This window comes from Dreissena polymorpha, chromosome 7, assembly GCF_020536995.1.
Source record: "Dreissena polymorpha isolate Duluth1 chromosome 7, UMN_Dpol_1.0, whole genome shotgun sequence".
NCBI classification, from domain to species: Eukaryota; Metazoa; Mollusca; class Bivalvia; order Myida; family Dreissenidae; genus Dreissena; species Dreissena polymorpha.
Genome location: NC_068361.1, coordinates 18,990,911 through 19,015,315, shown reverse-complemented (window position 1 = coordinate 19,015,315; position 24,405 = coordinate 18,990,911). Strand labels below are relative to the sequence as shown.

Genomic DNA, 24,405 nt, shown 5'->3' with positions numbered 1-24,405 from the left:
GGGGTAGGTTCAAATTTGACCCCAGGGATAAATTTTAAACAAATTTGGTAGAGGACTATAAGATGTCACTACATACCAAATTTCATAGCCCTAGGCCGGATGGTTATGTACAAGAATTTGTTTTAAGTTTTCACATAATAGGCCTGATATAAGCATATGTTCAATTTTGTGATCCCCCGGGGCAGGGTCAAATTTGACCCCAGGGGCATAATTTGAACAAACTTGGTAGAGAACTATAAGATGTTACTACATACCAAATTTGATAGCCCTAGTCCCAATGTTTATGGACAAGAAGATTTTTGAAGTTTTCACAAAATAGACTCCATATAAGATTATGTTCAATTTTGTGACCCCCAGGGCAGGGTCAAATTTGACCCAAGGGGCATAACTTGAACAAACTTGGTAGAAGACAATAAGATGTTACTACATACCAAATTTGGTAGCCCTAGACGATATGGTTATGGACAAGAGATTTTTAAAGTTTTAACAAAATAAGCCCTTTATAAGCATATATTCAATTTTGTGACCCCCGGGACAGTTTCAAATTTGACCCCAGGGGCATAATAATTTGAACAAACTAAGAAGAGAACTATTACATTTCACTACATACCAAATTTAGTAAGCCTTTGCCATACAGTTATGGACAAAAAGATTTTAAAGTTTTCCCTCAATAGACCTTTTAAAAGCATATGTTCAATTTTGTGACACTCGGGGGCAGGGTCAAACTTGACCCCAGGGGCATAATTTGAACTAACTTGGTAGAGGACTATAATATGTCACTACATACCAAATTTGGTAGCACTAGGCCTAATGTTTATGGACAAGTAGATTTGTAAAGTTTTCAAAAATAAGACCTTTATAAGCATATATTCAATTTTGTGACCCCCGGGGCAGTTTCAAATTTAATCCCAAGGGCATAATTTGAACAAACTAAGAAGAGAACTATTACATGTCACTACATACCAAATTTGGTAGCCCTATTCCATACAGTTATGGACAAGTTGATTTTTAAAGTTTTCACAAAATAAGCCTTATATAAGCATATGTTCAATTTTGTGATCCTCTGGGCAGGGTCAAACTTGACCCCAGGGGCATAATTTAACAAAAAAATTGGTAGAGGACTCGAAGATGTCACTACATACCAAATTTGGTAGCCCTAGGCCCAACGGTTATGGACAAGTAGATTTGTAAAGTTTTTACAAAATAGACCCTATATAAGCATATGTTCAATTTTGTGACCCTCGGGGCAGTGTCAAATTTGACCCCAGGGCCCAATGTTTATGGACGAGATGATTTTTAAAGTTTTCACAAAATAGGCCTTATATAAGCATATGTTCAAATGTGTTACCCCGGGGCAGGGTCAAATTTGATCCCAGGGGCATAATTTGAAGAAATTTGGTAGAGGACTATTAGATGTCTCTACATACCAAATTTGATAGCCCTAGGCCCAATGGTTATGAAGGAGATGATTTTTTAAGTTTTCACAAAATAGGCCTTATATCAGCATATGTTCAATTTTGTGACCCCGGGGCAGGGTCAAATTTGACCCCAGGGGCATAATTTGTAAAAAATTTATAGAGGACTATGAGATGTCTCTACATACCAAATTTGATAGCCCTAGGCCCAATGGTTATGGGCGAGATGATTTTTAAAGTTTTCACAAAATAGGCCTTATATAAGCATATGTTCAATTTTGTGACCCCCGGGGCAGAGTCAAATTTGACCCCAGGGGCATAATTTGAAGAAATTTTGTAGAGAACTATTAGATGTCTCTACATACCAAATTTGATAGCCCTATGCCCAATGGTTATGGACGAGATGATTTTTAAAGTTTTCATAAAATAGGCCTTATATAAGAAATTTTTCATTTTTGTAACCCTCGGGGCAGGGTCAAATTTGACCCCAGGGGCATAATGTGAAGAAACTTGAAAGAGGTTCACCCCGTGAACATTCCTGCGAAATTTCATCAGAATTGTAACAGTAGTTTAGGAGAAGAAGATGTTTTAAGGAAAAGTTAACGCACGCACGCACGGACACACGCACGCACGATGGACACAGGACCATGACATAAGCCACGCTGGCCTCTAGCCAGTGGAACTAATAAAAATCACAGGAAGTCTCCAGGAGAGACACAAAGCACTGTCCCTTGTAAACATGCATTAAGCATAGTTTTCCCAAAACGATGTCCATTAATGGATTGTACGGAGATAAACCAAGTGCAAAAAAATCAGACACACAACACAGATAACAATCAGGACACAAATACAACAAACGCAACAAAGGAATAAAACTGGCCATCAACTTGGAATAGTTTATGCAAATCATTGGAGATTTAAACCACTTAAAATAAGTTCCAAACTTGACACCTGACCAAGAGTTTTAAATCTCAGTCATCCTTTCCTGCTTAAAACCAACGTAAAGATGGCTATATGAAACCAGGCTGTTCAGGTTTTATGCTGCTTGCTGCTCATCAATATCATAGGGTTGGAAATGAAGCCTTGAAAACTTGAATCTAGTAAGAAAAAGCTCTTAAATTTGCTTTTCAAAAGGGCTACAAAAGTGTCAAAATGAGAACATAAGTTGTAAAGAGTTAAAATGCGTATATATGTAGTTAAGGATTAATATGTGTTTAAAAGTGGTAAAGAGTTAAAATGCGTAGGTATGTAGTTAAGGATTCAAATGTGTTTAAAAGTGGTAAAGAGTTAAGATGCGTATATATGTAGTTAAGGATTCAAATGTGTTTAAAAGTGGTAAAGAGTTAAATGCGTAATATAAGTGGTTAAGGGTTAACATGTGTATATCAGTGGTTATGGTTTTAAGCTGATGTTCTAGTCTTATTCTGCAGAATTATAGAGCCATTCATGTATAATGGCTGTGTGTGCAGGTCAGTGCCAGGTGGGAACATCAATACATTGGGGATGTGGGGGTCCTCTATAACAGTCTGGGGCTGAAGAATCTCACGCAGACACTGTGGGCTGAAACAAACATGACGTAATAAATTATTTACCACTACATTGATATCTGCCTGAAATAATGCTGTCAGATATGTATTTCAGGCCTGTTTGCTGAAACAAACATGATGTAATACATCATTATAAGTTACATAGTTAAGACATGAGGTAAGTCTTTACCTATTTAAACAACTAATATGACAATCATGGATTTCAATCGAAGCAGAATCCTGTTTTTCTATGCAAGTGTTTTGCATTTTTTTCTCACCTATTGACTCATGCAAATTATTAGCCTTGCATCATTTTGATGGAAATGTTACCAGAAGTTGAAGTCAAAAATATATTTTATTCAATACAAATTGTGTTATTTTGCAGTGTTTAACTAAAAAGTTAAGAAAAATTTGCAGAGAATCAAACTAGTATGCACAGTCAATAAATCTGTACTTCAGTACCTCTAAATTTTTATACGGTTTGTTTGAATATTGGTTCCAAATCTATCAAAGCGTCACAATTTTTCTCAACATGAGACAAGTGTAGGAGACCTTCTCAGTTGTTTTTTTTACCATTTTGGGAATGGGGCCGGGTCCCTTTTGAATTGGTAAAATTGGGTATTTTCGACGTAAATTTGGAAATAAGTGTTGTGTTTTTGGCTAACAAATGCTTTAAAATTGAGAAAACATTTAACAAGGTTTAACTTTAAGAGCTTAATGGGAGATGAACTGAATGTTGAAACTTAACAAGAGATGTGTTTGTCAAAAACACAATGCCCCCTATTGTGCCGCTTTGAAGCCATAGATTTGATCTTTGACCTTGAAGGATGACCTTGACCTTTCACCACTCAAAATGTGCAGCTCCATGAGATACACATGCATGCCAAATATAAAGTTGCTATCTTCAATATTGCAAAAGTTATGACCAGGGTTAAAGTCTGTACGCCGCTTTGGAGCCATATATTTGACCTTTGATCTTGAAGGATGACCTTGACCTTTTACCACTCAAAATGTGCAGCTCCATGAGATACACATGCATGCCAAATATCAAGTTGCTATCTTCAATATTGCAAAAGTAATCAAACTTTAACCAAGGTTAAAGTTTTGGGACACACACAATGAATGAATGACAGACAGACAGGCCAAAAACAATATACCCCCGATCTTTCGATCCGGGGGCATAACAAAATTGGTTTATTTTGGAAACCTTCAATTGGGAATTTTGAGGTCATATATTGGAAATGGGTCATGTTAAACGCCCCAAATTAAATTGGAACAAATCTGTGTCAGAGGACAGTTGAATGCTAAGACAGACCACCAGAGAAATTCCAGCATATCATCTTCTACTAAAGCAGGAACCGGAGAATTGTGCTAAGAAATGGAAAACTAGGTCAATTACTACACTAATATATATTGAATCCTCTCCATAATAACTTTAAAAAAAACATTAATATCTAAACTCCACAGATGGAGTTGTTGAAAACTTTACGACACTTTTGAATACTTAATAATTTAACATTTTCTACAATATCCTCTTTTTATATACAATATATAGCATATAGAATATATAGCACCTTTATAAAGAAGCAAAACAACAATGCTTAATATTCCTCCTTACACAATATTTTACATTTGGTTCTTTTGAAGTACACTCAGAAAAGTGTGACACATTTAACAATGAACCCTATCAAAGCAGAAATACTGGAACAAATTAAATTCAACTCAGCAATGTAATATGTTCTTTAAATTAATTTAAGTGAGTAAAAATAAAATACCTGTGAACAATGTACATTAAAAAAGATAAAATGCTAGTTGTAAGGTCACTTTTCAATGTATTGATACGGAAATACTTGGGTAAAGAGTCTGAAATATAACAAGAGGGCCTGAAAGGCCTAAAGTTGCTCACCTGAGATAACAAGATATTTTTGGGACAAATCTTCTGACCTAGTTTCATGAAAATCGGAAAATAAATGTGGCCTCTAGAGTGTTAACAAGGTTTTACCATAGCCATATAAGGAAAAATGCCCCGCCCCCTGGCAGCCATGTTTTTTTTAACCAACCGGCATCATTTTTAAACTCGTCCAAGATATTATGTGGATGAATCTTCTGATCAAGTTTCAAGAAGATCGGACAGTAAATTTGGCCTCTAGAGTGTTAAAAAGGTTTTACAAAAGCCATATATAGCCTTATAAGGAAAACTGCCCCGCCCCCTGGTTGCCATGTTTTTAAAGAAACCAAAACAATTCTTTGAACTCATCCGAGATGTCATTGGGACAAATCTTCTGACAATGTTTCATGAAGATCGGATAATAAATGTGGCCTCTAGAGTGTTAACAAGGTTTTATTATAGCCATGTTAGGAAAAATGCCCCACCCCCTGACGGCCATGTTTTTCAACCAACCGGCATCATTTTCGAACTCGTCCAAGATATTATTGGTATGAATCTTCTGACCAAGTTTCATGAAGATTGGACAATAAATGTGGCCTTGAAAGTGTTAACAAGATTTTACTATAGCCATATAAGGAAAAGAGCCCAGCCCCTTGGCAGCCATGTTTTTCAAGCAAAGGTTACCATTTTTTAACTCATCCAAGATGTTATTGGGACAAATCTTCTGAGCAAGTTTCATGAAGATTGGACAATACATGTGGCCTTGAAAGTGTTTACAAGGTTTTACTATAGCCATATAAGGAAAAATGCCCCGCTCCATGGCGGCCATGTTTTTCAACCAACCGGCATCATTTTTGAACTCGTCCAAGATTTATTGGGATGAATTTTCTGACCAAGTTTCATGAAGATCAGACAATAAATGTGGCCTCTAGAGTGTTAACAAGATTTGTACTATAGCCATTTATAGCCATATAAGGAAAAATGCCCCACCTCTTGGCGGCCATGTTTTTCAAGCAAACTTAACCATTTTAAAACTCATCAAAGATATCATTGAGACAAATCTTCTGACCAAATTTCATAAAGATTGGACAATAACTGTGGCCTCTAGTGAGCTAACAAGGTTAATGTTGACGCCGCACAAGGGACAACGGACGACGGACAATAGGCGATCACAAAAGCTCAACATGAGCACGTTGTGCTCAGGTGAGCTAAAAACAGTCAATGAAATTTAACAAGCCCCATACTAGCACTCAAATCATGAATAAGCTCATTTAAATTTTCTGCAGCAGAAAAAAGACCCTTCCACTAATGTCAAAAATATTTAAACCATAAGCAATATTACAAAGTCATCACACTTGAATATAAAAGTAGGGGTAATAACAGATGTGTTCGTCAGAAACGCAATGCTCCATATTGCGCCGCTTTGAAATAAAATTTCAATATATAATTTGGCAGGTTTAGAAGTTATCTCCCTTTTATAGCTTATTACTTCCCTTGGATTGTATTTTTTGACTTTTGACCTTGAAGGATGACCTTGACCTTAAAATGTGTTTTTATTATATCCTTTAAAAACAAGGGCTGTTTGTAAAACATGCATGCCCCCCATATGGGCTCTCCGTTGTAGTGACAGCCATTGTGTGAATGTTTTTTGTCACTGTGACCTTGACCTTTGACCTAGTGACCTGAAAATCTATAAGGGTCATCTGCCAGTCATGATCAATGTACCTATGAAGTTTCATGATCCTAGCCATAAGCGTTCTTGAGTTATCACCCAGAAAACATTTTACTATTTCGGGTCACCGTGACCTTGATCTTTGACCTAGTGACCTGAAAATCAATAGGGGTCATCTGCCAGCCATTATAAATCTACCTACGAAGTTTCATGATCCTAGGCATAAGCGTTCCTGAGTTATCATCCGGAAACCATTTTACAATTTTGGGTCACTGTGACCTTGACCTTTGACCAAGTGACCTGAAAATCAATAGGGGTCATCTGCGAGTCATGATCAATCCACCTATCAAGTTTCATGATCCTAGGCCTAAGCGTTCTTGAGTTATCATCCATAAACCATTTTACTATTTCGGATTACTGTGACCTTGACCTTTGACCTAGTGACCTGAAAATCACTAGGGGTCATTTGCGAGTCAAGATCAATCTACCTATCAAGTTTCATGGTCCTAGGCCTAAGGGTTGTTGAGTTATCATCCGGAAACCATTTTACTATTTCGGGTCACCGTGACCTTGACCTTTGATCTAGTGACCTGAAAATCAATAGGGGTCATCTACGAGTCATGATCAATGTACCTATGAAGTTTCATGATCCTAGGCTCAAGCGTTCTTCAGTTATCATCCAGAAACCACCTGGTGGACGGACAGACAGACCGACATGAGCAAAGCAATATACCCCCTCTTCTTCAAAGGGGGGCATACAAATTTGGGGGGGGAGGGCGGGTAGGGAGGGGGGGTTAAGATGGGGGTATTATGTGGGGTGTGGTAATTTATAAGACGATCTTTCAAAAATAAAAAAAAATAAAAACAAGAGCTGTCAGAGGACAACGCGCTTGACTATTCGAGTGCTTGACAGTATAACGTAAGCCATCATGGGGGGAAATTGTTCATATTCAATAATTGATTAGACGATCTTTCAAAAATAAAAAAAGGAAAAGAAATTGGGGGGGAGGGGGGTAGTGGGAGATTAAGAGGGGGGTATTATGTGGGGTGTGGTCATTTATAAGACGAGCTTTCAAAAATTAAAACATTAAAAAACAAGAGCTGTCAGAGGACAGCGCGCTCGACCATTCCAGTGCTTGACAGTATAACGTAAGCCATCATGGGGGGAAATTGTTCATTTTCAATAATATATTAGACGATCTTTCAAAAATAAAAACATGAACAAAAAAAATTGCAGGTGTGAGAGGGGGGTATAATGTGGGGTGTGGTAATTAATAAGATGATGTTTAAAAAAAAATGGGGGGGAGTGGGGGGTGAGGGATTCTGGGTAGGGGCGTGGGGTATTGTTTGGATGGAATCCATTGTGGTATTCAGGAAAGTGTTGTTTTGTCCAAGTATTAATAAAATATGATCATAAATAAAGAAGTTTTGGCAATTTAAGCAAAATGTTCAATTATCTAATTATAAAAGGGGCAATAATTCTGTCAAAATGCTTGATACAGTTGTCTGCTCTTGTTTATAGATTTGGCTCATGTTGGTAAAGAAGTATGCAAAATATAAAAGCAATATGTCAAAGGACATAAGAAATATTTGGGGTAGTATGCAAGCTTTAACATTTGCATGCTAACGGGAACGCTAACGCTAATGCCAGGGTGAGTAGGATAGCTCCACTATATATATTTCATATTTAATAGTCGAGCTAAAAATAGCATTTTTCTCTTAATAACCATTTTTATTTTTGGGCCGGAAATGATCAGCGCGGGCCGGCAAAGGCTGCATGATTATTGGACCTGACCTGGCCGGCAATAAATTATAATAGTGGAAAGGACTGGATTTCATTGAAGAACATTTTCTTTGAGAGCCTAACATTTCATTATAATATAAAGGAAACAAAACAGAATGTTCATGCTATAAATGAGTTGTTCTCTTGGAGCAAGGGGGTAGTGCATTTGCATAAAGTTGTGTCCCCTTTTAGCCTGTGCAGTCCACACAGGATAATCAGGGACGACACTTTCCGCTTTAATGGAATTTTTTGTGTAAACGAAGTTACTTCAAAACAAAAATCAAGTCTTAGTGGAAAGTGTCATCCCTGATTAGCGTGTGTGGACTGCACAGGCTAAAAGGGGATGACACTATGTGCACATGCATAAAGCCATGTTTAACCCATTTATGCCTAGCCTCTAGAAATAAGGCCTTGGCAAACAGGGTAGACCCAGATGAGACGCCGCATGATGCTTAAAGGAATTTCTGTAAAAAATATTCTAAATATAGAACTTACAAGGGCTGTTTGTAAAACATGCATGCCCCCCCCCTATATGGACTATAAGTTGTAGTAGCAGCCATTGTGTGAATACGTTTTTGGTGGTGGTGGTGGTGGTGGTGGTGGTGGTGGTAGTGGTGGTGGTGGTGGTGGTGGTGGTGGTGGTGGTGGTGGTGGTGGTGGAGTAGGAGTAGGAGTAGGAGTAGGAATAGTAGTAGTAGTAGTAGAAGTAGTAGTAGTAGTAGTAGTAGTAGTAGTAGTAGTAGTAGTAGTAGTAGTAGTAGTAGAAGTAGTTGTAGAAGTAGTAGTAGAAGTAGTAGTAGTAGTAGTAGTAGTAGTAGAAGTAGTAGTAGTAGTAATAGTAGTAGTAGTAGTAGAAGTAGTAGTAGTAGTGGTAGTAGTAGTAGAAGCAGCAGCAGCTGCAGCAGCAGCAGCAGCAGCAGCAGTAGTAGTAGTAGTAGTAGTAGTAGTAGTAGTAGTAGTAGTATGCATTACAAAAATGCAGTGAGCCTTACATATGGTAAAATTTAAATACTAGTATATTACAAGGGAGGCAAATGCTGTAACAATAAATTTAAACTTATTGCATTTGTTTCCCCTGTATATAAGAAATATATAATAGTGTATTACCTCCCCTGTCCTGCTAATATTTATATTAATCAACAAAATAAAACATTAACACAATATTTAATATACAAAATATACAAAAAATATCATATTCTGATAATATTTTTACTGATCCACTGTATTTTACTAAAAGGATGATGTTTCATTGGACTGATAATTATAGATTTAGGATTACAGACCAGTTGCTTCAGTACTATTGTTCAGAGTGTGCCCTGTTGGCTGTGTATGCATTCTTGAGTTATCATTCAAAAGCCATTTAACTATTTTGAGTCACGGTTACCTTGACCTTTGACCTAGTGACCTCAAAATCAATAGGGGTCATCTGCGAGTCATGATCAATGTACCTATGAAGTTTCATGATCTTAGGCCCAAGCATTCTTGAGTTATCGTATGACAACCACCTGGTGGACGGACGGACAGATCGACCGACCGACCGACATGAGCAAAGCAATATACCCCCTCTTCTTCGAAGGGGGGCATAAAATATTACTTCCCTTGTGAAATTGATCTGTACCTGCCAAATGATATATAATAGAAATTATCTCCCTTAAAAGCTTGTTACTTCCCTTGGATTTAGGAATGACCTTGACCTTTCAACACTCAAAATGTGCAGCTTCATGAGATACACATGCATGCCAATTATCAAGTTGCTATCTTCAATATTGCAACAGTTATGGCCAATGTTAAAGTTTTCGGACGGACACACAGACAGACAGACGGACTGACAGTTCAACTGCTATATGCCACCCTACCGGGGGCATAAAAACCATCTCAGCTGAGAAAAATGCCTCCCTCTAACAGGGTTCAACTCAACTATTCATTTGTATAATGGGGTTTGATTAACTGTATGCTTACTTAGTCCACTTGGGACTTTGGCCTACTTTTTGTATTGTTATATGAAAACCTTGAATAAATTTGAAACATTAAGAAAAAAGAACTTTGAAACGTGTTTTCTTGCAAACTTTTGCTTTCTAGACCCCCATTAAATTAGCAATGTGAAATCCTGATCTGTCTATAATCAATTATATTTATATGTGCATTACCTTCAGGTTGTGTGTTTGTTAAGAGCTGTTTGAGATCACTAACCCCTGCTTCTATCTTCAGTCTCTCACATGCTGCATAAAGACATGTCTTGTGTCTCGCCATAATCACCTGAATTTCAACATCAACGGTCACCTTATGTTAGAGTTTTCAATAAACAATTGAGTAGCCAAGCATATTTTTGAAGTAGTCAGCAACTGAGAACTAAAACAGGCATTTTTGAATTTATATTTTGGGGGCCAAGATTGTAAGTAACCTGTAAAGTTGCTGGCTGCCAATACTTCTGGAGAACACTGCGTACATGCAAAGTCATTCAACCACACAGCGTGATGCCAAGTCATGCAACCTTTTTTTTGACAAGCAATTAAGTCATCAAACTGAGAATTAAAATAACAAGTGTATGCTTACACACTGACATGCAAGTTAAAAAATATCCAAAACAAATATAATGTATAAATCTGGTAAGACCTATAATTGTTGTATCATAGTTACATTTAAAAGCACAACTTTATGTTGAATGCTTTCTTTTGGTTTATAGGAAAATATGAATAACGTAAAAAATGGAAATTTACTGTTGCTTATGTATACCAGCTTATGAACATAGGAAAGATATACTAGCACTTGTGGCTCTGTACACTGCCTTTGCCATGCTAAATTTAATCAATATATTATTAAGTTGAAATCTGAAATAAAAAAACTGGACCAGTTTTCAAAAATAAATAAATAAGTTACTTACGCTTTTTTAATCAATTGTTATTGCAATGTTTGCAGACAAAATATTAAATTATAAATTGCTTAAATTGCAACTGGCAGATAGGCTATTGAAATGGCCCGCAATTTTCTATGTACCTTGAATCTGCCTCGCACTCCCCTACCTAACATGTGTTCATACAGCAGCTCCAAGGCCAAGTGTTCGTCATTTTAAAGTTGCTTGTCTCGCAGGAAACCCTCACACTTGCCAGCAATCTGTTTCAATATGGGGGCATTCTTCAACACTTCACAGACAACTGCATACAGCGCTTTCTTGTTCTAGAAATAAACAATCTTGTATATATTACAATACATAGCTCTATCATGTGCATCACTCATATATATATATAGGATCTGGCACGAGACTCGGAGTTGCCATATCATACAATATTTTATTAAACGAATTCAGGAATTTTGTTTGTAAGCGAGCCTTAAGCAAGCTTACTAACAAATTTCCTGGACGAGTTTAATCAAATATGGTATGATATGGCATGATATGGCAATAAATAAATATTCAGGCAAATATAATGATAAAACCCAAATGTTGTTCACATTTCGTGATGTCATTTGACTTGCAACGTCATTTCAGCAAAATAACAAAGAGCGATTGGTAAATAAACAAAAACTGACCAATGAAAACGCTTAGAAAGTATATTACACATGTGTAAGTTAAAAATATATATGTAATGGTTATATTACTTTAGAAACAGGATTGGTATGTGATAATAAAATTTATATGCTCAATAAATGAGATATAGAGAATCTAAAGACTGTGGATTTGTTTATAACAGAAGAGTTCATTTGAATTAAAATTTCCAAAACAAGTTAAGTTCCTATTTTTTTTTAACTTTTAAATGTGACATATTGATGGTTTTTCAACTTTATATGAACCAAATATACGCTAGTCCATGGTTCTAACTTTACAGTATCAGTCAAATGTTATAACATATCAAACCAGTGACAGAGTCATTAACGTTTGTTTAAACATTTTTACAGTGTTTCAGGGACATTTTACAAATGTCTCTACTGTTTCATGACATAAATGAAAACAAATATGATCTGCAAACATGAAAAGTTACGATAAATATTTCAACGTTGTTTGTGGCGCTTAAAAATAAAGTAATTATCAATCCAGTATGTTGTGGATCAAAAGTAAATCCTGAATCATAAAAAAATAATTTAATTATCTGACTTTCATTTCAAACATGAAATATCAAGTTCGGTCCTCAATTTTACTGATACTCCCTAGGCTTGTATTTCAATCACGCTTTATTTGTGCAACAAAAAACTGTACCCCAAATCGAAGGATAAAATGTTTATGACATAAGCTTTAAAACACCCAACCTTGTCACTAACATGAACCTTGAATTAAATCTATGAAGAGCTCTTTGGATTTTTTAACATTTCCATCAAAAGATTATTATTACATGGAATAAAAGTTGACAATATGGAATCTTTATATCTTAGTATTTGTATTGCTGACTCATATGCCAGCAATTTTCAAGTGCAAATCGGTACAATTCATAAAAACAGACGGAACTTGACAAAAGCGGGATAACTTAAGCGATCAATCGTTTCACTTGTGTTTAAATTAGTCAGCAACCAGTACATGTATACAGTGTCCGACAAATTTCTTATTTTTCAGGTAGCCCACTGGGCTACCAATAAAAATATTTGGTAGCCCATACATTTTTCCTACAAAATGATAAAGGGCAGGTTTTCATCTTTATTTTATTTCTTCATTTATATATACATAATATGTATACATACATATACATAAAACAGCAAGTAGTCTGATGTACACAGTCAATATCGTAAATTAATGTTACAGTACAGGCACCGTGTACTTAAATGTAAATGCACCAAAGAAAATCATATACTACATGTAGATATTACATGTATGTGCACATGTATGTGTACTTAAATTCGGACAGCACGTTAAGTCGTAAACGTAAATAAATTAGATGATCAATACGATGGTGTTAATCAATGCAATTGCCCTTTTTAACAACAAATACCGAGTTTCAAGAAATCAAGAGTATTAAATCATTTATTTACTTGTGTCCGACTTTAAGTACTGTCCGAATTTACGTATTGCATCCGTATGTCACGACACTTGTGTGCAGTCAGTATACAATACAATAATTGTTTCAATAATGAAGGAACTGATCAGCGTAACGGTAACGAAACAGCGTGTTTACATGATATTCTATTAAGAGAAAATGTCAATGCCAAATAATTCGCGAGATACATGTACCCCGGTACTTTAGTTGAAATTCACAACGAAACTTTTAATGGAAATTAAATGATCTCAATGTTGTACCCGCTACAAAAAAATTATTTACAAATAAATACACCCACGCCAATTTTCGCGCGCTTTTTATCAGGACAAAGAAATTCATTTCTTTAATGTAGAATTTTGTAACCTAAAATAGCTGTACACAACGCGTGCAAACCGTGGCAGGTTATTTACGCATGTTGCAATACAACGGTCCTGATTGGGAGCTTATTTCATCATATCTTTAAATAGAACCATATGCCGAAATTCATTTGACACTTAAGAAAATTTCAAACGTTTGTGTTTATGACTCTTATAGTCTATATTACCCACCCATAATTTGGTTTAAAAAATATAGATCGGGCATATAATATGGGATTATTGATTAACAGTTGATTAATCCAATAATTAATTGACAATGCAAACTAATTAGCAGGTGTTAACCGCGTTCACAAAGTTGTCTTTAATATTCATTTTCGGTTTCGTTACCGTTTTGAAGAATCCGCTATTGTTTTGATTTATTTAATGTTTGGCGTCCTTGGATATTTAACGACATCAAAAACGTTGTCGCTATTACTCATTGTTGCGGTTAACAAAGAATTCCAAACTGCGAAATGATGTTGCATCATTTGCGCCAACTATCCAACCGGCTCTCATTATATTATTAGCAGACGACAAATGTTGATTCTGATTGGATGATTAAAATACGCTGTTACTGTTTAAGTCTTTACCACAAGTGATCGGTGACTGATTCGATAATTGATTGCACTTTGTTATCGGATTATAAGCAATACACAGTGTACAAACACGTGGTCAGCGTGTTTATTCTACGTATGTTTGTCAATATACTGGGCTACCGCTCTTATAGATTTATAGTAGCCCGGCGGGCGTCAGCTGGAAAATTTCAGTTGCCCGATGAAAAATTTCGGTAGCCCCCGGGCTCCGGGCAATGGATTTGTCGGACACTGTGTATATTACTTACAAAAACTCATAATTTTTGGCAAATTTTGACCATAAATGTGTTCATGAACTTCATAAACACAACACGTTTCGAGCACTGTTCTTATTTAACCATTATCAATTAACTCTAAATTTAGATTGATGCCATATGCATAAACTTTTTTCTGAAAATCAGTTAAAAATAGTAAATTTATGTGAAACATAAATTTGTATCGGTCAGCACTCAATTTGTTTGATTTACAAAATCTGACATGTTTCTAAGGCTCAGGTGGTAAAATATACTGAATACCTAAAAACGGAATGACTGGATTTGATGATGACATGTAATACAAAAGCAGTTGGCTTTTATTTTACTACGTTGCATCTATCGATAGCAATAAGCGACCCCGTTTATAAAGACCACATGGTGTTTATTCATCACAAAATCACAAATTACCTAAAAACTCTTCATTCCTATACATATCAAGCTAAGTTAAATTACTATTTGTAAACTAAGTTTGACATGCAGAGTGAGGAAATCAGCTGTAAGGAGAAAAAATCACGACCCTGAAATAACACTTCTTGTCCGAAAATAATGATTATCCGAAGCATACACCCAGAAAATTATGTATATTATTGACATGTTGTGCAACATGTCGTATAAGAAGCTTTCACGACGAAACACACCTGTATCAAAGACGAATAAACTTGAGTCTTAATTGATGCCTTTTTGCTTAAAACAGTCTGTAAAATACGACTTGCTCCAACATAAACGTCCATGCTGTTTGCTATGGCAGGTTAGACACAGTACAATCTACATGTCGAATCGGCGACACTACACCAATTTGTACCTCAAGCTATGTCTGGCAAACAATATGCATACACACAATCACACATGTCTGTAAGGCTTTTATAAATATCAGGATTGATACAAATACGTGCATTATTGAAGTCCACCACTTTTTCACATGTAGAATATATCAAATGCATTACTGAAATCCATATTTTTGGCACAGGTTTGTATTTAATGAATGGTTTGTGCCTCGCAAAATCGTTTTGAAATCATTGTCTGTAACAGCACCAACACAAGCGGTAAGAATAGATAATATTGTGAACCGAGATCTGATTAACACTACACGTCGTAAATTTATTAGAATCTTGAATCTTTCAGTCCGCACGGACTAATCAGGGACGACACTTTTAGCTTAAACGAAATTTATCGTTTATGGTAGGTAGCTTCTAAACGACAGCCCGGTGTTTACGGATAGTCTTGTCCCTGATCATCGTGTGAGGATGACATTTAACGCACACGCACTAAGTCCAGTTTTCTTTGAAAGCGTCTACAATTTTCCATCATAACTAGGTTCACGGCTGAACTCAAACTGTTATATCAGCTAAGTATCTGTCACCAGTAGCCAGAAGGCTAAGTAATCCTTTGCTATGGCTAGTTTTAGACCAGGCTGTAAAGGTGTCTGATCTTTCTGCTTGGATTTCATTTTTCAATTCTGTATACCAAGGTATAAAACATATGCGGTGTGGATTACGTTAACGTGTGTGTGTTGTTGTAGGTTATTTACAGGTCGTTCCCGCGTCTTCACGACTAAATTTGGTATCGACCTGCCCCTGCGATGTCTCAGGGGAGACAATCTCAAGATAAATTCTTGTCTGGACGCCTCTGCCAAGGGAGTGCAAGCACCGCTCTGCCTTTATGGCCCCTCTCGCTGTCACCGGCTGACGTCTTCATCCCTGAGACGGTTTCCCGAGCGCGTTGAGCGCACTAGGTACCGCCGCCCCGGGGTCCCTCTTTAAAGCCGCAACCCTCGATGTTCATGGGTTCCCTCCCATAAGGAAGGAACCCCGAGTCCGTCCCGTAAGTTCTTCCACTGGTGGTCCTGCTGTCCCGCCGTACCCGTCCCTCTACAGACGGGACCTCTGGACCGGTACGGGCAGGCGAGCTCTCGACGATAAACAGCGGATTGGTAAGATCCGCTGCATCCTGGAGAAGACAGCAGTCTCAGCAGTGAAGTAGACGTCCGGCTCGAGGGTGACGGACTCAGCTGGATTTGCTGAGCCATCCGCAGAAGATCAAGCCGCGAGAATCAATCTTCTGCAGGCGGCTCCTGGCCTCGGTCGCGGCGAGCACGCTCCAGCTGCTGACCGAGGATTACGTTAACAATTGACATGACGCCTTATCTATGATCGCTCCGCCCACTAGAATTGACTAGGTCAGAAGCGAGGTTCATATGCATTACTTAAATAGAAATAAAACCCAGCATGAAGCCTAATTCATGCTGTGTTTTTTACTCTGATAGTAATGCACTTCATCGACATCATACATGTTATTTGAAGGTGGCATGTGATATATTATCTTATTAACGGTATCTACACATTTGCACACATGTGGTGTCACCAATAAACGCTTTTAATACACACTAGGAGCTCGAGTGCCTATATCTCATTATTTTAAACGAGTTTCGTTAATTTTTTTCGGATTAAAAAACGGAAATGAAATATGGCAAAAACGGTGAAAAAAAGGGTTAATGCAACTCTGACATTTGGTATCCAGAAAGATAAGTTAGATGAATTAAATTTATACCATTTCCAACGCGGCAATGCGGTCTTGACAAGAGCGAGTGGAGGTTTCAAGAATTACCGAGATCCCCTTTATACAACATTAATTTATTTCACAAACTTAAAATGTCATATAAGCAATAACTAAGCATTATTAAGTATGTAATATGTCACGTGTGCATGTAAAATAATTGAGAATTGTGGTACCCAATTCGTGTAACTTTACGAAATCCCCGTTAAAAATCGCGTTTCTGTGTGTGTCAGAAACAAGTGAAAACCATTTTGTTATTATTTTAATAAAGACGTATCGATAAATGCTATTGTAAAAGAGTTATTATAACTGATATTAGTTAACCAATAAATGCGGTAACTTCGGGGAAGTCGGTACCTGCGCGAGCGTTTGATATTGGTAGCCATATTAATTTAAAATAGCCTGACCGTATTCCATTTCGTACAACGCTAATTTTATATCAGACAATGTCCAAACTTACTGTGTTGTTTTTGCGCTTTAAATTAAAGTGATTGATAAATGTCCCATAAGCAATGTTTAATATGATTAATATCACTTTTATACGCAATAACATGTGGGATTGAGGTACCCACCCGGCGTCAGAAAGCGCGTAAAACTTCACCGAATTCCCACTTATAAAGCGCTATTTCGTGTCAAATACACGGGTAGGGGGGAATGTTTCGGTAATAATTTTGTTAATAACACGGGTAAATACCGGTGAAGTGGTAATTTATTGCAAATACCACCATTACACGTAATACCGGGTTCGATTTCGGTAAGCGCGCAAGCGTTTGAGAGCGTGTTTAATGTACCGATTTACCCGTTATAAATAGCTGATGTTCTCTTAAATCGTATATTTTTTTGCATTTGCAGAATAACTAAATGGCATCAACCCCTTTTCAATTGTAATATGGTGTTAAACAAGTCTATAAAATTATCCGGAATATCGCGTAAATCTATATGCAGTCTATAGGCAAAGAAGCCATTTTGGTGTTAGCTTGTCTAGGTTTTCTTCCCGCTGAGCCACGTGATTAAGTGGGCGGAGCGATCACTGATAAGGCGTCATGTCAATTGCATGCTCACATCGCAGCTGTTCAATCAGACCTAGGAAATGGCAATACATGGACAAAATTAGTTTTCCATTTAACTAAAAATACCTTAAAAGCGTAGAGTTTCGTCCCTGCTATGTCAATCTGCGACGACATCATACACACAGTACCTGTTTACCCAGAGCGAGGCTCATATATAGTTAAATACTACATTGTATGGACTACTGGCATATAAAGTAAGCGGTGCATATCCGTAAGTTATGCCGCACAAACATCAGTGCACGAAAAAGTCGACCATGAACCCAGAGAATTCTTTACTATGTTTCTCTTTAATGTCTTTAATATGTGAATGCGATCTCTATAAGGTTCGCAATACGTACATGTTCTTGAAGGTCATCTCCGTGTACCGTAATTACTGTACGTTTTCGTACACGTCCTTTTTTGTCCAAAATAATTATTTTTCGTGACTCTTAATTTTCGAACATGCGCGTTTTCGTCTATCATTAATGACTTTAAGTTTTCGGACTGTATATTTAACAGCGCTATTTTAACAGATTTCGACACTGTTTTCGTTTATCTTGTACCACTTTAATCATGTTTTTTTTCCCAAAGGAATTAAGGTCATAAAACATGGGAGACGCATGCCTGGCGGCAATGGACCATAATTAATTAAGATTTGCGTAATTGGCTAAATAACCGTGTATGCCGGCAGAATACAATCGCTTCACCCAACAGCCTTTAAAATTATTCCTATTAAGGACGCAGTATGTTTAATGATTTGACTTTTTTGTTCTGTATCATTTCATGCAAGTGTTAGAAAGCTTTGAAGTTGTATTTATTTCAACGTAGAAACACTATTGTGATTTGAGTTATTGGTTTTATTTCAATATCATTATAATTTTCGGGCATTTAATGTCTCTAAATTTTCGGACACCTGCATTTAATATTTACCGTATCTACATTTTCGGTCAAGACTTTTTAAAATTATTTTTAAGTGTCCGAAAACTTAGACTAATAACGGTAAGTATTGCGCATGCTCATAACGTCGCCACATACATGTACCCATGTTCTCGCCACATTCCAGAAAATACTCTCCACGTCCTCTCGGGACCATGTGTATGGTTGTTTCGACTTACCAAACACTCTTCTGGAAATAAATTTTAAAAAATTGCTGATGAGTAGTAAATTGCTTGCTGATTGAACGTGTGTGTGTTCATTTCGAAGTTTGAGGTTTAATAATGGGTGGATCCAGAGTGTGTTCTCGCACCCATACATGTACCTAAGTAGCTTACTAGACTCACGAAAGTTGTGACGAATAGTGTTATACCGGTAATTGCAGTATCCAGCTATTTCGTCGTGACGAATAGTGTTATACCGGTAATTGCAGTATCCAGCTATTTCGTCGTTACTGACAGATTGTCAATTTTGGTGTTGTAGGATATAGTCGGAGTACCCGGAGGAGACCCCAACTGCCCGGTATTGTGACTACTTACCAAAAGCATATGATTACTGGATCGGAGAATGAATCCGGGTCGTCTCGGTGAGAAGAGCGTGTACCAACCACACTGTGTTAATCGGACTGCCTGCCGCTCAAACACTCTAAAGTCAATACCCTGCTCACCGACCATATCGACGATATTGTACGGTCATACGCACTTATATCTTGACCGGTACATTCAAACTTGATGCGGTGGCCAAGTAATTTCTCGTGCGGTGATTTCTATGTATACTTTTCTAAATGGACATACATCATTCAAGAAAGAGTTCGTGTTGGTTTCTATCCAAATCATCACAATCATGTGGCCAGCATAAGCTTGTAGCACCACATATTTGAGGCAACATTTATTGTGTTCATTGTAAGTCTTGTTAACACGTTCATGGTTGGTAAATATTCTACAATGTATATAGATCTACATGTATGATACAGACCACCTCGTGTATATATTATAACCGTCAAGTCTAAACTGATAATGCATCTCTTTATCCATGTATAGTTATAACTTGTGTCTGTTATGAATTGATTCACATTGAAAATAGACGATACGTGTAGTGATGCTTTACCATCTTAAAGTTCTAATGATCTGTGTTCGCCTAATTCGAAGGTCAAAATCAAGTACGTAACATGTATGTCGACTTATCGCGCGGTATTTCATCAATGCCCTCGCTTTTGTTTACAAACAAATCTGCATGCCCTAGTTGTTAAATCTGAGAGAAAACATATCTAGTTTTTCATTGCATTGTATCTCTCAAATATTTCTCAAGTATTTCTCAAAGATTCTTATATGGTTTGGAGTGAGGTAATTAGCCTACACATTTGTTTTCATGACTGATATCTGAACCTTTGTGCGAAAGTGTTAATTTGGACCTGAAAAGTTCCATTCTCAATACGTTCAATAATCATTGAAGTAATTTAATTAGCAATGGTATTACCGCACAGTTTAAGTATTCTAGATACAATGTTATCAAGTCTAGACGCTTAATTGCTTTTTAAAATGAGCAAGCTGGACATATGGACATTTCTAGACATCGTATATTGGTAAAGGTTCGATGTAATACATATGTGATTTTGTTTATCACACAAATGGTTCATGTTCGATCATTGAATACCATTAACAAGGCCCTTTTGTTTAAAAAAAAAGAGGTCTGCAAATATAATAATGAATTTAAAGGGATCTTTTCACGTTTTGGTAAGTTGACACATTTGAAAAAAGTTGTTTCAGATTCGCAAATTTTCGTATTAGTTAGGATATGTGTGAGGAAACAGTAATACTGACCATTTACCATGGTCTAATATAGAACTTATATGCATCTTTTGACGATTTAAAACCCTGAAAATTATAAAGCGTTGCAACGCGAAACGATTGAATAATTTGGAGAGTTCTGTTGTTGTCGTTTAATGTTGTGAAACTACGAAGATTGCATATATAAAGTATAAAATACGTCACTCAGACATACTTGGCAGGATGGCCGAGCGGTCTAATTGGTTTTTACTCCGGAGGACACTGTTTCGAGCCCTGCTGCGGGCTACATTTATTCCTTTTTTAAATTGTATTCTTGATTTTTTACAGGAGCTTTTTAAATCCAATGTTTACATTTATCAATATAGAGCATTTAATGACAAACTTCAAAACATGCCAAAATCTGTGAAAAGGCCCCTTTAATCAAGACAATTCAGATGATGTGAATGAATGTTCTTTAACAGTTGCTGATCCCCGTGGCTGCTTAGTGCATCGGTGAGTAGCATCCGTCCCTCTCGGGTATGTGGGCAGTCGCTCCGAAGAACAAAATCGGCGAGCGACAACCCTTGCGAAGGGCGGACAACGCAGGCGCCGGAAGTTCCCGGTTGGCAGGCTATGGAATCGCCGTCCCGAAGCATGGTGCGGTCGTCTTTGGAAACAGCGAACATGTCTCCGGGAGCGGCTCCCCAGGTACCGGAAGTGTCCAGGAGCCGATCCCGACAACAGCGGTATTTAGCGGTATTTAAGCGGCGCTGGTACATTTTATTTGTGTTCAGTCTTGGAAGCTTCATACAGGTAAAATTGCGCAGTTTAATAAAAAGAAAGTATGATATTGAGTGTAATCTAATTCAAAATGTACCCTGAGGTCCATTGTGGGGAAACTCGGATTTATGCTTTTGCGTAAATTGTCATCCCAAATAAGCCTGTGAAGTCCGCACAGGCAAATCAGGGACGACATTTTCAATATAGTCAAAAGTGTCGTCCCTGATGAGCATGTGCGTACCGCACAGCTTATCTCGGACAAAACTTTACGCACATGAATTATTAAAGGTCAGTTTTCCCAAGACGCGGCTCATATTATTAACTTCCTCAAAGATTAAATATGAATCGTTTGCCAGCCAAAACAAGCACTTGAAGAATTGAAAGAAATTGTGTCTATAACGAATCAACCGTAAATATCCGTATATTTTTATATTTCATTTTAGTATTTTTTCAATTTACCAATTTTGTATTGTAATATATCAAATTTCATTGTAAACGTGAGTATTTCTAAGAAAGTAATCAAACGTTTAGTAAACTCATTTTAACATATTCACGCCGAATTAGAGAGTATAGCCTTGACCATAACACACCATCCACATTCTAAACACTATTTGCACAATGTATTGTTTACGACGCATTTAGGTACATTACAAATGATAATTGTGTTTACAAACCTATCTTACCAGAACATGGCTAATAGAAGTAATATGACTGAAATATGAATGAATACCGCAACAATCCCAATGAGCTCTGCTCTGAGAAAACAGGGCTTAATGCATGTGGGTAAAGTGTTTTCCCAGATAAGCCTGCGCAGTCCACACTTGCTAATCAGTTGCGACACGTGCCGTTGTACGAGATTTATTTGTTTTAGTATCCTCTTACTGAAAACTCAGTTAAGGCGGAAAGAGTAAGACTGGCTTGCACAGAGCGATTATTAAATACATAACAAAACCATATATATGACCGGCTTTTCCACAGGATTTCGCCGGGAACACGTGGAACTCTCAATGAGTTATCCCCCATACATTAATCTAAGGTTCTAATAAGAACATGTGTATTATGTGTTATTAACATGTTTTGTGATCATTTTTCGGCGTAGCTGTTTAACGTCACTTTTGACCTTACCTGACCTTTGTAAGTGTCCAATAAAATTCAAATAAAATTTCCCGCGGCTAGACACGTATAAATACACTTAATTTATTCCATTGACTGATTTGAGCATACCACCAGAACATTGGAAACATGACCGCGTCTTTGTAACACTGTTTAACTGCGTGTTCAGCATGAAACAATTTTATCTCTAATGAAAAGGCTTGACAGATAGAAAGTTTTACACTCAACACTCGACATCAATACAGTTTTTGCGTGCACCTTCTATTTTCAGAGGATTGCCAGCGCTAGAGCGTTTGTACTTAAAGGCTATGTTCTCATATATAGTAATTACTTCCATATTCCTGTCTGTGTACTAGTATATTTAAGTTCATAAATGTATCGTTTTACCCTACCCTGATATTCGTTTGGCCATACCATTTTAAATTGTTTTCGAAATTGAACATTTAACATGTAAAAGTATAAAGTTTTAAACAAGCCGTCGTTCCAGCAGTGGAAGCGTGGCCTCACTTAAATGCATTGCATTTCAACCCGCAAGGTGTCACGGTCAGTTCGCGGCTAGTAAAACAATCGTTATGTAATAAAGACGCTATCGCGTGAACTAGGTGAACTGGAATTTTCTTTAGACCAGAAATATGTTAAATGGAGATATTCAGCGATTTAATTATGGTATGTCAATAATAGATTCTTAATGTGTTTTCAACAATACAATGATAAATATTTTTTTGGATTAATTTAACAAGAATCATTCCACCATATTGACTAATTTATTAAGCATGAGCGCGATGATTCTCGATACTGTTAAAAATCGAATCAAATTGCAATGCCCGACAAACCACTAAAACAGGTTTGTTCGAAGAACGCTGGTATAAATATTTAAAATATACACGGATACTTCGCGTGTGGCCGGTTGACTCATATGTTTTAATTTCACTTCCATTCTTCTTTGGGTTTACTGTTTGTTATCTACAGGTTAATGACCAGCAATATGTAATAATGTAAAATAAGGCGCGAAAACTCCGCGTAACATACCGTACTGCGTGTGATGCAGCTAAGAACTGCTCAGAAAAAGACATTCGCTATCTTTGATCTCAGTCATTGAACTCTTTTCCTTTCACCAACTCCAACCACAATCAACGCCGTATATCTTTTTTAAAAGATATTTCTTGTTTGTCATAATAATGTGCCTAGAAGTTAAATAATTATGACTGAATATTACAGACATACTAATTAATAGGGCGAAACCCCAAAACACAACACGATCCATACAAACCCTATCCTTGCCTTGTTTTTTCAAAATCATAGCAAAACACTACACCTGTCATGCTTTTCCACAGGCGGTCGCCTGTAACACGTGTTTAAATGTTTATTGTAGTTATAAAGCTAGATTAGTACCAAATGACTAACTTCAGTTTTATAACTGAAATATTGTTGCATAGTCCCACAGATCAAACACATAAGACTACCCTATCCCTGCCTTGCATTTCTACAGGCGTTCACCTGGAACACGTGGGGTCCGATCACGGAATCGGCGAAAGTGACGTTCAATTGGCAGGACAGCAACATCGGCATGCTGGCCAACTACGGCAACATCGCCCCCACAGTCACCGTGATACCCATGTTCTAATTCATGGATGTGAAAGGTGCGACCGCAGGCTACCTCATTGGATTTAAATGCGTAAAGTGTGATCACAAATTAGCCTGTGCATATCGCTCACTTTCCGCTTAACGAAATTCTTCTTTTACAGGAGGTCTCTTCTAAACAAAAA

General features: G+C 37.1%; 3 protein-coding genes across 8 annotated transcripts in view; 1 reads left to right on the top strand and 2 right to left on the bottom strand.

Annotated features, from left to right (window-relative positions):
- Positions 1–24,405, bottom strand: part of LOC127837785 (uncharacterized) — a 605,533-nt gene that overhangs the window by 66,399 nt on the left and 514,729 nt on the right. The window lies entirely within an intron of this gene.
- LOC127837806 (solute carrier family 49 member 4 homolog) overlaps positions 1–24,405 on the top strand; it is a 583,680-nt gene that overhangs the window by 79,102 nt on the left and 480,173 nt on the right. The window contains exons 1-2 of one of the 3 annotated variants that reach the window (XM_052365205.1): positions 22,641–23,305; positions 24,129–24,279. The exons of 1 other annotated variant lie outside the window; for it this stretch is intronic. In XM_052365205.1, the coding sequence (XP_052221165.1) occupies positions 23,272–23,305; positions 24,129–24,279 (185 nt within the window). In that variant the 5' untranslated portion in view covers positions 22,641–23,271. Of the gene's footprint in view, positions 1–22,640; positions 23,306–23,626; positions 24,280–24,405 lie in introns of those variants that run through there. One more of the 3 variants, XM_052365209.1, reaches the window with a different exon arrangement.
- LOC127837799 (G-protein-signaling modulator 2-like) overlaps positions 1–24,405 on the bottom strand; it is a 616,832-nt gene that overhangs the window by 132,658 nt on the left and 459,769 nt on the right. The gene's annotated exons all lie outside the window — the stretch shown is intronic.